Here is a 14,350-nt window from a genome sequence, read left to right as displayed (position 1 = left end):
ACCATCGACTCCAACCGTGAGCTCAGACAAACGCGAGGCCAGGCTGAAAGCCAGCCGGGGAAGACCATAATCCCGCTGTCAGGTCGGAGCAAGCAACGCCAGCGATTTGTCAGGAGATGAGAAACAAACAAAACCTGCTTCCTACTTCCCACAGCTGCCTGAGAGACGCGGACGCGGCCCGGCCCGGCCCCGGCGCGGCGCTCACCTGCGCGGGGAGGCGGGCAGCGGGGCGCGGCGCGGCACCGCGAGCGATGGCGGCCGCCGAGCCGCCGGGCGCGGGGAACCTCCCGCAGCTGGTGAGCTCGGGGCTCGCTCCGGCAGGGAGGCCCTGCGGAGGGGGGCGGCTTGGGACAGAGGGGGTCGGGGCGCCCACGGTTCGGGGCCGCCCCGCGGAACGCCGGGCCGGGCTGGGTTCCCCCCGGTCAGGCGCCTGCCTCGTATTGCGGCGGCCTCAGCGGGCCCCCCCCGCCTGCAGCGGAGCGGCTGCTCTGGAGGAATAGGATGGAAGAAGGCAAAAAGCCCACGGGGCGCGCGGCTTTCCCTTCGGGGAGCCGGGGAGGTACGGGGTTTGCGCCTGGGGAGGCCGGCAGTACGAGGGAGGGAGGGAGGGAGCGAGAGCCGCGGCTGTGCGAGGGCTGACCCCCGCCGCGCCTCCCTCCTGTCCGGGGCCTTGGCGGGACCGTCCTGCTTTTTATCTCATCGTTTCTTTTTTTCCTAGGCGGAGAGTCTGCTGTGTCAGCTGCAGGAGAATTTTCAAGCCCTGACTGAAAAGATAACGCTGAGAAATATCCTCTTTTTAATCTGGGTTACTAGTTCTGTGAGCCAAGTTTCGTAACTTCTGGAGGTGTAGTTCCTCCACAGGGTTAGGTTTGCTTTCCCTTCCCTTCTGCGGGTTACCAAATAGATGTAAGGAGTGTTGTTGTTGTTTTCTTTTCTTTTTAAAATCAGGATGTGCTTTTTTTTTTCAGAATATCAAGATACGATTGATGTTGTTAAAACACCTGTGATATAAAGACAGCTGAACTGTACCCTATTTCTTTTTTACCTTTCCTAAGAAGGAAATCCTAAAAAAGGCTTTCATAAAAGACAGATCAGTCCCAGTGAGCTAGTCTCTGTACATCAATTCTAGCTTTCAAGTAAAGTACAGGACAAATTATGTGCAACTATTCTGAAGGTACATTGTAAAAAGAGCCATCTTCAAAAATGCATTTAAATTAGTGTATCATTGCATGTCGGTGGGTTAGAAACAACTCTGTTAGGCTCCTGAGTTTGGGAAGGTAAGCACAGATAGAGAAAAAAGGCGTGAAGGGTCACTGAGCTTTCTCATTAGATGTGGTTAACAAGATCTCTCTCTGCTTTCTGAAACTACAGACTCACCACATTTTACTCTTCTGAAACTCCCCCCTTTCAGGAAGTTGCATCTTTAGTGTAAGAGAAGAAAAATAAATGTTTAGCAGCAGTTATATTTTGATTATTTATGTTGACCATATGGCGTTACCTAAAATAGTTCCTTGGACAGAAAACAATCTTTTACTCAGAAGATACTCCAGTTCACTCATAGGCAGACAGGAAAGCATTTGAAAACATTTATAATTTCAATGCCTCCCTGTTTCAAGAGAAAGTAGGATTGTCTTGTTATAAAACAATCTTGTGCTACGCCTGTGAGCTTCACCTTGCATTAATGTTGAACACGAGTAAGGAAAAGGCTGAGGCATCTGGAAGAAAGCTCCGTATTTTTCTCATAGAAGAAAAAATACAGTCATAGCATTCATATTTCTTAGTTATCTTTAACTTGTTACTGGAAGAAATGGGCGAGCGCATTGATGACCTTGAGAAGCACGTTGCTGACCTAATGACAGAGGCTGGGATAGAGAATACCGATGAAGAGTCAAGAGTAAAGAAACTTTACTTTTCCTGTATTATATGTATTTCTACTCAGTTTTGAAGTCTGGGCAGCACCTAGCATGAAAGTAGTGTTTATGTATTTACTATACCTGCAGTTACTTGGATTTTAATATATACCGAGAATTTATTTAAAATATTTAAAGTTACCTTGGATTTGTTTTTCCCCAAGAGCCAAAAAATGCTACCACTTTTGCAGAAGAACCCAAGCTGTAGCATGCTGTGCAAACTAATCCAAAATATGTAAACTGAGGCTGTATATTTGTAAGAAAATGTGCGTGGCTTAAAGCACTCCTGTCCACTATTCCTGTCTCTCAAGTATGCTAACAGATGTGGCTGAGGATTCTGTGGTATAAATTTATGTACATCTCTTTTAAACCTGCTACAGCTTCCCAGCGTGACTCAGAGCACACCTCATAAACACCTTGCCCAGAACAGAGCAATGATTTATTCTTTGCAGCAGTGAAATGTGAGGTGGAAGTTAACAAGGACAACTTAGGTATTGTTGTCAAATACGCAGTAGTATGAGTAGGTGGGCTGCGTGATAGATTTTATATTGCTGTCTGTTACAAATGATCCCCCCAGATGTATGACTTAGCTGGTGTTCTTTGGTATTTAGCTCAGCATTGTTTTAGAGTGCCGTACGTGCTGATGTTGCCTTCTTCCTGTTGTTGCAGGCTTTACTGATTTAAACAGACTGAGATCGCTTACGCAGTGAAAGACAGAAATGTCTGTAAATATGTTGATTTTGGTGTCTATTTATCCTGCCTTTTTCCTGGTGATAAGCTGTGAAATTATTTTTACAAATATGGAAAGAGTCTCATGAAGATGTATTTAACTGTATATTTAACTGTATAGAGATCTTATTTTATGCTGAATCACATTCATGAATAATTAAACCGCTAACCTACTTATTCACTGTTTCTTTGCAGCACTGAAATGAGGATGTGATCAAGAAAGATAATGGGAGAACAGCACTGCAGTGAATGTGTCATTGCTTGCAATCAGTCACAAAATGTATCAGTGAAAACTAATACACTTGCACCATGCCATGGTAGAAGCTGGGTTTATTCATCCAAACTCTAATTCCTGTAATGAGGAATGAACCACATTTCAGGGGAGGCAAAAACAATATTATGATAGAAAACTATCCTATACAGCAAGCTTACCAGTCACAAGCCTTTTCAATGTAGAAAGTGTATTTCATTTTATATTAATATTAAAATTTTCATCATATTTCTTTGTTGCATTTTTAAGTGTTCTCAGAATAACAAGCTCCTTCGATGACAATGCTTTTCCACTTGCGTGTGCCATTTTGATGCTCAAATTCTTCACATTAGAAAATGAACCCAACTGTACCAAAGCTGCCATCCACTAGACTAGTTTGTTGAAATGGTTTATAATCTGAGTACCAAAATATTTATGGCCTAACCGTATTACAATGTCTTGCTAAAATCACATGGATTGAGATCACACTGTAGATCAGCCTTGCTACCACTGGGAAGACAAAGTATAAAAACTCTACCTCTATGGATAAGCCTGTAAGCAACTGGCAATACAGAATATGCAACCAAGTCATTAATGAATTGTGTGTGCTTAGACAGTAACAGAGTAAGTTTTCTATTTAGGTTCATGGAAACAACTCTAAGAATAACTAGACTTAATCCCATTCTTTAACATTGTGTACTAAGCTAGTTTGATAAAACCTTTGAAATAGTTTGAATAGTATTTACTTTTCTGTCAAGAATGGACAGCAGAAGTAGAAATTCTGTTTTTTTTTCATTTTGTGACAAACTGGATTCAAAATACGCATACCTCATTTCTTGCAGTCTGGCTTGCTTTTCATTAATTCTCTAAATATTCATGTATCAGTTTAAAAAAACAAACAAACACCAATAACAAAAAGCAAATAACAAACCACCAGTGACTCTGCTACTGTGAAACAGAAGTTACCAGAAACATGTATGGAAACTTCAAAAGCCATACCACAGTGGAATCCAATCCAGGTTTCATGAGTATATGAACACTTCGCTCTACCGTTAGACAAATTCAGCTCTAGAGAAAGCACAGTTCATCCTTTCTTCAAGCATCAACTATGCAACCAGCTCCAGAACTGAAATTAGCCTTTGGAACAGAATCTACTATTACGTACTTCAAATGACTAGCATACATAATCACCATGAAAATGGAATTCCACCATCACAACTTTATTAAGTTGATTGAGGGGTGGGGGATCACTGAAGATGTTTTTATTTAGCTTTGTTAAATATTAACAAATGCACCTTAGTATATTCCCTTTTGTTACTGGATACAAAAGACCAAGACACTATGCAAGAAAATCCACAAAAAAGTGACAAGCCTTTATCTTTAAGATTATGATTTTGCATCCAATTACATTTGTTTTCATTCTCAACTTTAAAGAACATTAAGGCAAATCAGTGGACCTCGTTTTATTCTTCTTAAAAACTATACTATAATTTTCTCAGGTATTTATGTAACAAAAGCAAGCAAAGACAGTTGAAATGTTTTTCTACAAACAGGCTTTTTGTGTACGAAAATGCATCATACTAAAAGGTCAACACAGAGTAAATGTCAAAAAAAAATACAGCTACAGTATTACTGCAGTCAGACAGTTCCAGGATTTGTCTTCTACCTTTTCAAAACAAAATTCAAAGCTTTTAAATAACTCAAATATGCTCAAAGTTGAACGATTTGTGAGGTTGTTTTCTTCCGTTTTTTTTCTGTTTGTTTTAAATAGACATATATATAGTACGCACATACACAATAATAAATTTCAGTAGATGCAGGGCTAAAAGAAAAGGCTGCCCCAAAGACGTGTCAGTATCTGTATTTAGTGGAATAATCTTTTGGTGATACCACCAAGCCTCGACCTTTTCGGGCTCCTCTATAAACAGTTTCTATAATGTCAATCATCTCTTGCTTGTCTTCCATTGCCCAGTTGATCTTGTTGTTATTACCTGTACCTAAATCAATCATGATGTGTTTGTTCCTTTACAGGGAGAGAAGAAACCGAACAGGTTAACAGAGTTACAATTCAAAAAGAAACTTTATCTATCCCCCTAAGAATGCTTTGTAGGTTTCAAAAGAAGCCTTATAACAATGAGGTTATAATAAGTGTCAAAGAAAAAGTATCCGCTCCTGTCACCCTCAAACTGACGTTTTATTGCCTATTCCTAAAGCTAGAACAAAGACTGCAAACATGCTCCCACAACAAGAATGCTACTCAATACAATTCTTCTTCAGTATATTCCTCATTATTTGTATTTCCTTCCCACTACTATCTAACGCAAGAATCCCACACTTACCAGTAGTATGTTTTATACCAAAGTAGGTGTCATAGCTCGAAAAATTTTAGTACTTTGGCTATATCTTTAGAGCAAGCTTGACAAGGTTGACTCCTGTATTACTGCAGCATTCTATAGTTTTGTTTTTTTTTAGAGTTACAACTATACCCAAAGCATAATAAAAACAGTTTTCACTATCACTAATTCGTGCTTTATCATCAAAATACTGTTACTATGCTAACTGGAAAACAAGTCATTTGCCTATTCAATCGTATAATACTAGAATGGTTTGGGTTGGAAAGGACCTTAAAGATCACCTAGTTCAACCCCTCCCCCCCGCGACAGGCAGGGACACCTTCCACTGGTGCAGGTTGCCCAAAGCCCCATCCAACCTGGCCTTGAACACTTCCAGGGATGGGGCATCCACAACTCGTCTGGGCAAGCTGTTCCAATCCCTCACTACCCTCCCAGTAAAAATTTCTTCCTACGTCTAATGTAAATCTACGTTTCAGTTTGAAGCAATTACCCCTTTTCCTACGAGTATACTCTCTGAAAAAGAGTTTATTCTTTTCTAGAGCAACGTAAACATAAGCATCAGTATGCTGATACGCATTTGGAAATGATCTATAGTTCTACTGAGACACTGTACTAAAGACACATTCACAGTTGAGTTATATTCTAAAACCATCATGTACCTGAAGAAAAACATGACTGTACAGGGATCGTACAACTCATACATCTTGTTGAAGTCTGGTACTTCAGTGATATCCACAAGATAAATAACAGCAAAGTTTTTTACCTAAACAAAAGAAACAGGAAATACAAAAGCAATATATATTAACAAGCCTTTGATTAATTGTATTAGTGATTAAAAGACCTAGGCTTTCATAATTGCAACGTTTATTTTTACAAAATACTAAGTCAGGAAATCACAGTAAACAGTCTTGTCATTCTTTCTAACCACACAAGGACCAATTACATGGAAAATACCCTTAGATACAGCCAATATGTTAATTTCACATCCAGTTTCAAATGGAAAGAGACTATGCTAAATGAACATCCAGAGAAACAAGCCTTTGTATACAGCTGCGACCTCAGAGTGACACGCACAGCTCTAAATAAGTAACTACTTAAAAAAAATAAAAATGCTGACACATTTTACCCATTTTACACGTTCACACATTTTACCTCTGTTGTCAGCTGCTTACACACTTCAGAAAATTAATCATCTAAAATGTCTTGGTGCCTACCTCCAAGCTTTTTTTCTCCTCTAAACTATCTAATTTAACTAGGCTCATTATAAATGAAAATAAAACCGATAATTCAGTAATAAAAACTAATGTTTTTGACAGTTGTAAAGCTGAAAACAGGAGATTGAAATTTTAATTGATAATGAAAAAATACCCTGATGAGAAGCTGTTCTCTAGGCAATTCTGGTTAAGATAGGTTTTCATTTTCCAGAATCTCTAGATTCTTCCCCTTTACTTGCACAGTGAATGTCTTAATTCCTGAAAGAAAACTGCCATGTTTTTGTTTTCTATACAGAGCATGTTTGACCATAAGGAAGCCTTAGGCCTTAGTTTCTAAACTTAGTTTATACGCGTGAAAGTACAGCAGAAGTTAATACATACACATAAATTAAAATACATGACTGCAGGCATCTAGATTACACAGACCTTTAAGGTATATAATTAAATATTCATGCACTGTTCCATGGATGCACGCTACCTCCATCCACTACCTTCATCCTTCCCATTTGACTATGCAATGCCTGAAGTATAACTGGTCTAAGATTTGTGACAATCTTACTGCTTCAAAGTGCTTTTTACTTGCTACCTTTGCTATCTAGCATCTGGAAGCGCTATGGTAAGTGTAATTTCTGGTTGATGTAAAGATGTTTTATTTTAGCCCAGAAAACAGACTGCATGAGAAAAATCTTATTCATGGTGTATCCTGTACTTACACATCCTAGCGAACACCTCAATTGAGAAAGTGTGGAGATGCTCATTCACAAAAAAAAACCAGCAGCACATAGTAAATAAATTTTGACAGACTTCAAAACAGTTTCTGCATTATAAAAAAAACTTATTTTCATCTTTAAAGCGTGATTATTATTTTCAAAAATATTTTGAAAATAAGTAGCGAAAAGAAGTCAAATCTCTTCTGGGGTGAAGCACCATTTAAATAGTTTTTATTGTGCTATTATGGAGCCATTTATAATCTTAGATTATTGGTATAATCTAATGAAACCATTCCATTTTAAAAATGTTCCAAACCAGTCAAAAGGTAAAGCCTTAAAAACCCAAGTTACCCATAATATCATACTCAGATTAAACATCCTCTGAATTGATTACTCATTCTCATTTCAATTTTGCATGAAATATTTCTAAGAAAATTAAGAGAATGTTCAAAATGAACAATTTTATTGAGAATTGACTGAAGTTAATCTCTGGTTATCCTTAGGAGGCAAAAGACGGGCTTAAAGAAGTAACTTGAAGAGCCTGTTTTAATTTTCTCCTATTATTTCTCTTTCCATCCTACTAATATTACTAGCATCAGCAATACAGCTTTACTGTGTGCAGAAATTTCTGCAACAACACAAGAATTTGGCAATTCTTACAAGCTAAACAATCTTTGGACAATTATTTTTAATTTGGAGACGAGAAAATGGTTTTAAGTTAAACCAAGTATTACTACAAGTCTTAAACTAAGATTTTACTTCCAAGAACTTTGTACTTCACATAGCACTAGAACAACAAAACTTTTAGTTTTATATCATGTACATTTGATTTAGTCAAGCTGCTGCAGAACCAGAAATGCTTGTCACTATTAATGAGCCGCAGCAGAAGATTTTAGAAAAGAGAACCAGAATTAAAGAGTGTATTATCTTATTTTCTGAAACTCGGATACTTTAAAATTATTAAATAAAAATCACTCAAGAGGACTGTTTCATCTGAATAACCTTTGTACAGCATATACGCAAGTTACCAACATAATCCAAGTATCTCAGACATTAACTGAATCTTCCTTCTCTCCTACATGGCAATAAAAGAAAAAAGGCTATTCACTTTAAAGAAGTGGAACTGATGACACACAGTGGCTTGCTCAAAACCTTTTATCATGTCTAAAGCAGACCTCAAAGCTAGATAGAAGACATTTTAATTCAGAGATTTAAAAATTCTATTTTTCCCTGCTGTTTCTTAATTTCAGATCTGATGACTAGAATCAAGCAGCACAATGAAGAGATACTATTTTACAGCATTTACCCCTCTGAAACCACTTAGCTTCCAATTGCCTTGAAAAAGGATGCGTTTTGTTCTGTACTTGGGCACTGGCTGCCAAATTTACCCATGACATCGGCCTTGCCACAGATCCCTACAACATATGGAACATAAGGTTGGCATTCAGGTCTAAGAATGGAATAGATAAAGAGGTAGGTAAGAGGCTAAAAATGGAAATGGTGATGCAGAAGCACCACAGTGGCCATAACATCTACTGTTCAGTGGCATGCCAGACTGAGCAGGCTTGTCACTGAGAGGCATTTTATTTCAACACTATTTAGAGACAAGCCCTGCAGAACTACTCAAATGTCTCTACACGGTACTGACCAGTTTTACAGCCTGAAGGAGTGCTTACTATCTCAGCCACTGTATTGGAACAAAAACAGTAGTACAGAGCACCTGAGCTACAGTCCCACAGAGCCAGCTTTATTTTCTAAGGCTTGCTTAGCCTAGGCTTTTTAAGCAAAAGCAATTCAAGTCTCTCTGGATTCAAGCTGGCACAGAAGCAGGAGTTCATCTATACTTGAGCTATTAAGTATATGGAGACTTACTCCTTATATCTTAATTTCTCCCCATCCATCGCAACATGAATCCTTGTTCCAGAGAGCTGTCAGCTCAAAACTACATCCCTTTGCTATCATTTCAAGGCAGCAGTTGCTTAGAAATTCCTTCTTAAGTTTTAACTACAGATACGATACGGGGCCATCAGAGCAAGAATTAAAACGCAACTCTGAGGAAGCAAACCACACTGCAAAAACAGTTAAAGTTGTAACAATTCAGACTCCACTAAGGTACCGAATTTAAACAAAAAACTTGCTGTACAATGTACAAAAATCTTGTGGTGTTTTAGAAGTTGAACACATAACAACCCAAGTTTATTGTGAAAGTACTTAACCTCATAACACACACTGGGATATAATAAGTTTGCTTCTTTCTGAAGAAAAAAAAACTCCACTGGATCTACCTTCTTTCAAACAGTACCACTTTCTCAACACCTGAAGATAAAAACCCATTTTCAACAGAAAAACAAGAGAGAGAACTTGTAGGTGTATTTATTTATGACATCCTTTATCCATCTTTCAATTCAAAACTTTGTCTGACAAGACTATTGTAGCTGCTCTCCCTGGGGACAGGAGAGAATAGGGGATAAAAAGCCAGACAGCAACACAGATACAAAATTTTATCAAAACTTATTTTCATAGATTGAGCTTTAATTTTGGTTTTGTTTTGATTTTTTCCCCTTAATTACAGTAGTTTCACATATTAATCTACATTATTCAACAAATATACACAGAAACTAAAGTACATTACTCCTTCACCATAGTTACAGGCCAGTATTTTAATACTTCACAGAACTGTATCTGTTTCAGTGGACTACTATTAAATCTTTAAATGGAATGCCTCAAGACTATAAAGCAGAGGAATATATAGGACACTTAACATCAGATATAGCTGAACTTAATATACAGATTCTGTAGATCCTGTCTCATACTTAGCTGGTAAATAAAAGATGCAAACACGGGAAAAATCATAGGCCAGATAAAATAAATATCATTTCTCCTGCAAAATTTCATTATCATTCCAATAAATTTAATGCAACATCAGATTGCCACAGCATGACCGAAGACTAGGATGAATTGCAAGAATCACATTAACTTTCTTTGCGTTTCTGGTGGAGGTAAAGCCATCTTTTGTTTTAATTTCAACTCCCTTGAAGAAGTAAGAAGAAATTTCTCTTCACTTAAGGCCCAAAATGCATACAGCAAATACCTAAAGAAATCTGAGTCAAGAACTAATATTGTATCTTCCTAACAAGTTTCTAGACACTATTTTTCATGTTTAGATGTCCTATGGACAAAGAAATCACTGGGAAAAAAAAAAAGAGGAACTATGAATAGCTTTTGCAACAATTGATTTAAGTTGAAGAACCCTAGCAGACTTGCACCACTGAACTGAAAGAGGCTGTAAACACCGTTAAGTAGAAACTTGAAGGTTTGCGTTGTCGTTAGACAATTTTCTCATTCCAACTATGCTGTAAATTTAGGTGTTAAATTTATATGGTAGAAGAGAAAGACATTATACTACTAAATGTAATGCATAGAGCTAACAATTTTGAAAAACATAGGCATAAGTAATTGGATTAGCTTTGCTCAACTTTAACGATAAACACCAGTAACTATAACGCCAATGTTTTGGGTTTTATTTTTTCCTCCTCTCCTTTCCTTCTCCACCCCCCCAGTTTTCCTCTAACTTTAACAGAAAGGCAGAGGTACAACTAATGTTTGTGCAAAAGCCACAGCTGTTCACACTTCTGATTATGGTTAAGTAAACGCAAAACATTTGAACAATCCTCCCTAATGCAACGCTCACCCAATACAACCTATTCAGTGAAGTGACCTGGCTTCAAACCAGGGTAGGATTGTATATTATTTTAAAGAACAGGTAATAAAGAAATTTAGCAGCCAAAGCAAATCATTGCAAGGAATGGGCTTTTGCAATTTTGAGCCTTCTCTTAAAAAAAATGAGGTGTTCCAGGGGAATTCAGTGAAACTCAGGTTCTTAGATTTTTGTTTTGGCTGGGTTTCAACCAAAACATCAATCATCTTAAAATTATTTGTTTTGAAACTCATTGAAATCTTGCCTCTTTTTCATGTTTAACACTGAAAAAAAAGTTATAGGTTAACTATACGTGGAATACATTTCAAGGAAAATAATCTGCTTTGTATTTTCATATGGTGTTCTGGTTTCTTTTCCCTAAAGGATTCAAAGAAACAAACAAAAAAGTAAAAACCAACATAACAGCCCACCTGATTTCATATTTTAAAGTATAGATAATATTACTGCTACCCCAAATGTAAAAAAATAAAAAGTAAAATATGGCTGCGTTTTCTTCAAGTATAATATGTAATTACAGCATCTTAACATTGTGTTATTCTCTGTACAAACACCTGTACAATTGAACATTTACTCACTCTTTAAAACAGCAGAGATCCGAATATGGCTTGTAAGCAAGAGGATGAGGAAGGATCTCCCCCTTTAATCTGCCAATTCTGCAGAGGGAGATTTTTAAATAACAAGTTACATTGTTCTTTCATCCCCCAATCACCCCTAACTGCCAAAATGTCTGCCAAATTGCCAAGCATCCTGCCAAAAATAAGTAATAAAAATACTCTCAGACACTCCCACCACATTAAACACAAAAAGACTAAGTTAAGCTATGTCACTATGTCACAACTCCTTACTGTATTCTGTCATGTCTTAACATTTCACTACAGACATAGATACTTAACGTAGGGATTTGAGACAGAAGTACATTTATTTAACAACACCATTAGAATAGAAAGGAAAATGCCACAAGAAGATCTATGTATAAGTTATGGAGTACACATAATTTGACATGAAAATAGCTGACTCCTTTTCCTACCCGAGTTCAATTGTAACCACTTCCAATTCAGATTTCTTGCTTTCTTTCTGTGTGATTCAGGTACACAAGAGCTCTCAGTTTTCTACACCTATCACCGTGCAAAACCTTTACTAAATACATGATCAGCTCTGATTTGCCTTTTAAAGTATGTAAACACAGTCTAACTTTTCTTCAACATCCTTTTCTTAAGTGAGAAACCAGCTGTCAGCAGGCATTCAGTTTCTGTCTGAAAACAGCTTCAGCATCTTGCTCCTAAAGTTGATTTCAGCCCATGCAACTCAAGAGAGCGCCATCTATTTCCACAAAGAATATCATTGATATATTAATCAACACCAGCCTGAACTTTACCAGGCTTTTACCATTTTTAAGTGTCAGTATGAATGTAACTTTTAAAGTTAATGGAAGCCTGAAGTTACTACGTACTCTGATTGTGAAGCGATAGTGCTGCGTTACCTACAGCCATGACAGTCCTACTGCCAAGCACTTGCCTCTGTTTGAACGATAACTTTCATTAGGTGATGTTTTATTAACAGTTAGTGACCGTGACTTCTGAACTTGCAATGCTTTTCATGACACTAAATGTTATAAACATCAGGGTAGTCGACAGCTTTAGGAGATGCTCAGGAAAGCGAGCCAAACAGCTTCACCGCTACCTCCTAATGCGGGAATACCTCTCCAGACACCAAATTACAATCCACCTCAGACTCTGCATAAGCCACTTAAAACACCGAGCGCTGAAAGCGTCCCTCCCGCGGTACAGCTCCGGGTTACCTTCTCGGCAATGCTGTACAGCACCTCGTCCATCTTCATGCACGTCGGATCCCAGTCGTGCCCGAAGCGGATGACCACGACTCGGTCCTCTTCCGACAGGATGGCCTGGTCCACCTGCCAGCCGTTGTGTAAGTGCGGCAGCATGTACGACATCTTGACGGGCGAGCGACCGGCCTGCGGGACGACAGGGACCACCCCGGAGCTGAGAGGGGCTCCCCGACCGAGGGCAGCCCCCCCCACCCGGCTGCGGATCCCGCCCGCCGCCCCGGCCGCTTCCACAACACCCGCGGGGCGCCGGCGGCCACCGCGAGCCCGGGCCCCCCGCAGCCCCTCCGCAGCCCCCCGCTCCCTCACCCCGTGGGCGTCCTTCTCTCGGCGGGACCGGGCGGCACAAGCGCTGCCTGCACGGAGGGGAAATGACGAGAAAAGGCAGCGCTGCCCGGCGCGGCGCTGATAAACGTGCTTCCGGGCCCGGGCTGGGGGCTGGCTGCAGAGACGGCCGAAATGGTGGGTGGCTGCTGTGGGGGTGTCCCTGCTGCCTGGAGGCTGCTTGGCCCAGGTGGTTGGGCAGGTTGTGCTGTCTGACGGCCACATCCACAGGCGTCCCCCCTCTCAAGAGGGGTGTGGAGCCGTGCTGGGGTGCCTGGTGCAGCCTGGTAAAATTGAGGTCACCTCGGCCTTTTCCTAATTTCTGCTACTGTCACTTTATGGATATTAAAAACTTCCTCTGCCTCCATTGGATTTGGCCAAGGAGATACTGCAACACAGAGAGCAGCATGTATTTTCTGGTTATGGATTATTTTCTCAGTACATTAATTTGTGACAATAAACATCTTAATGATTGAGCTAGTGATAATTGTGGCTTGAATGCTGGGTGAAAATACAAATATATCGTAACCCTGTGGATCACGACAGCATATACATCTGTGTTTCTTTCCAATATATCTTACACCACAAGCTAATCCTGTCCTTGGAAGCTGCAGTGCCCTATTCCTGGTACTAGTCATATCAAAGTACCTTATGCCCTGTCTCCTTGTATTGAGTTTACGTGGCAAGGTTTTGGTAGTGGGGGTCTGCAGGGGTTGCCCTCTTGAGAAGAATCCAGGAGCTGCCCCATGTTTCAAGGTCCAGTTTCATCCAGCTCCAAAGGGATCCACAGCTGGCCAGAGCCGAGCCAATAAACGATGTCATTTGTGCCTCTGTGAGAGCAGATTTAAGAAATGGGGAAAAAACTGCTGTGCAACAGCAGCTGGGAGAGAAAGGAGTGCAAAACAGCCCTGCAGCCCCCAAGGTCAGTGCAGCAGGAGGGCAGGAGGTGCTCCAAGCACGCAGCAGCAGTTCCCCTGCGGACTGTGGAGAGGCCCCTGGTGGAGCAGGCTGTCCCCCTGCAGCCCATGGGTCCCACACGGAGCAGATCTCCACGCTGCAGCCCGTGGAGGAGCCCCCGGTGGAGCAGGTGGATGTGGCCTGGAGGAGGCTGCGGCCCATGGAGAGCCCCCGCAGGAGCAGGCCCCGGGCCGGAGCTGCAGCCCGTGGAGAGGAGCCCACGCAGGAGCAGGGGGTCTGGGGGGAGCTGCCGCCCGTGGGGGACCAATGTTGGAGCAGTGCTTGAAGAGCTGCTGCCTGAGGGAATCCCACACAGGATCAGTTCGGAAAGGATGGCATCC

The 14,350-nt window shown here is 40.4% G+C and overlaps 2 protein-coding genes across 6 annotated transcripts; one reads left to right on the top strand and one right to left on the bottom strand.

Moving 5' to 3' along the window:
* The first annotated feature begins 233 nt into the window (after positions 1–233).
* Positions 234–3,137, top strand: HSBP1L1 (heat shock factor binding protein 1 like 1). 3 transcript variants are annotated; one of them, XM_080579210.1, is made up of 4 exons: positions 234–296; positions 719–785; positions 1,782–1,894; positions 2,835–3,137. In XM_080579210.1, exons 1-4 carry the CDS (start codon positions 252–254, stop codon positions 2,838–2,840), a joined length of 231 nt encoding a protein of 76 aa, XP_080435336.1. In that variant the 5' UTR covers positions 234–251; the 3' UTR covers positions 2,841–3,137. The 3 variants fall into 3 exon arrangements, 1 of the variants encoding a protein (XP_080435336.1); XR_013946271.1 differs by lacking the exons at positions 234–296; positions 1,782–1,894; positions 2,835–3,137 and adding an exon at positions 422–559 and having other exon boundaries at positions 719–830; XR_013946270.1 differs by lacking the exons at positions 234–296; positions 719–785; positions 1,782–1,894 and adding an exon at positions 1,942–2,631.
* Positions 3,138–4,136: 999 nt separating this feature from the next.
* On the bottom strand, positions 4,137–13,900 carry TXNL4A (thioredoxin like 4A). 3 transcript variants are annotated; one of them, XM_080579207.1, is made up of 4 exons: positions 13,038–13,900; positions 12,684–12,857; positions 5,903–6,006; positions 4,137–4,912 (listed from the first exon to the last, which is right to left on the bottom strand). In XM_080579207.1, the coding sequence occupies exons 1-4, from the start codon at positions 13,275–13,277 to the stop codon at positions 4,741–4,743; spliced, it is 690 nt and encodes a 229-aa protein (XP_080435333.1). In that variant the 5' UTR covers positions 13,278–13,900; the 3' UTR covers positions 4,137–4,740. The 3 variants fall into 3 exon arrangements, with proteins under 3 accessions (XP_080435333.1, XP_080435335.1, XP_080435334.1); XM_080579209.1 differs by lacking the exons at positions 12,684–12,857; positions 13,038–13,900 and adding an exon at positions 11,461–11,538; XM_080579208.1 differs by lacking the exons at positions 12,684–12,857; positions 13,038–13,900 and adding an exon at positions 8,196–8,227.
* Between the last annotated feature and the right edge of the window lie 450 nt (positions 13,901–14,350).

This window comes from Anser brachyrhynchus (genome assembly GCF_964034855.1).
Source record: "Anser brachyrhynchus genome assembly, chromosome: 2".
Classification (NCBI taxonomy): domain Eukaryota; kingdom Metazoa; phylum Chordata; class Aves; order Anseriformes; family Anatidae; genus Anser; species Anser brachyrhynchus.
This window is presented reverse-complemented; position numbering and strand designations above follow the sequence as displayed.

Bases quoted from the DNA above. Each gene is read 5' to 3' on its own strand.
- HSBP1L1 (XM_080579210.1), top strand. From the start codon at position 252: ATGGCGGCCGCCGAGCCGCCGGGCGCGGGGAACCTCCCGCAGCTG. The intron at 297-718 runs GTGAGCTCGGGG...TTTTTTTCCTAG, and splicing joins CGGGGAACCTCCCGCAGCTG to GCGGAGAGTCTGCTGTGTCA. The intron at 786-1,781 runs ATATCCTCTTTT...CATATTTCTTAG, and splicing joins TGAAAAGATAACGCTGAGAA to TTATCTTTAACTTGTTACTG.
- TXNL4A (XM_080579207.1), bottom strand. From the start codon at position 13,277: ATGTGGCCGTCAGACAGCACAACCTGCCCAACCACCTGGGCCAAGCAG. The intron at 12,858-13,037 runs GTGAGGGAGCGG...GTCGTCCCGCAG, and splicing joins GAGAGAAGGACGCCCACGGG to GCCGGTCGCTCGCCCGTCAA. The intron at 4,913-5,902 runs GTACATGATGGT...CTCCCTGTAAAG, and splicing joins ACAGTCATGTTTTTCTTCAG to GAACAAACACATCATGATTG.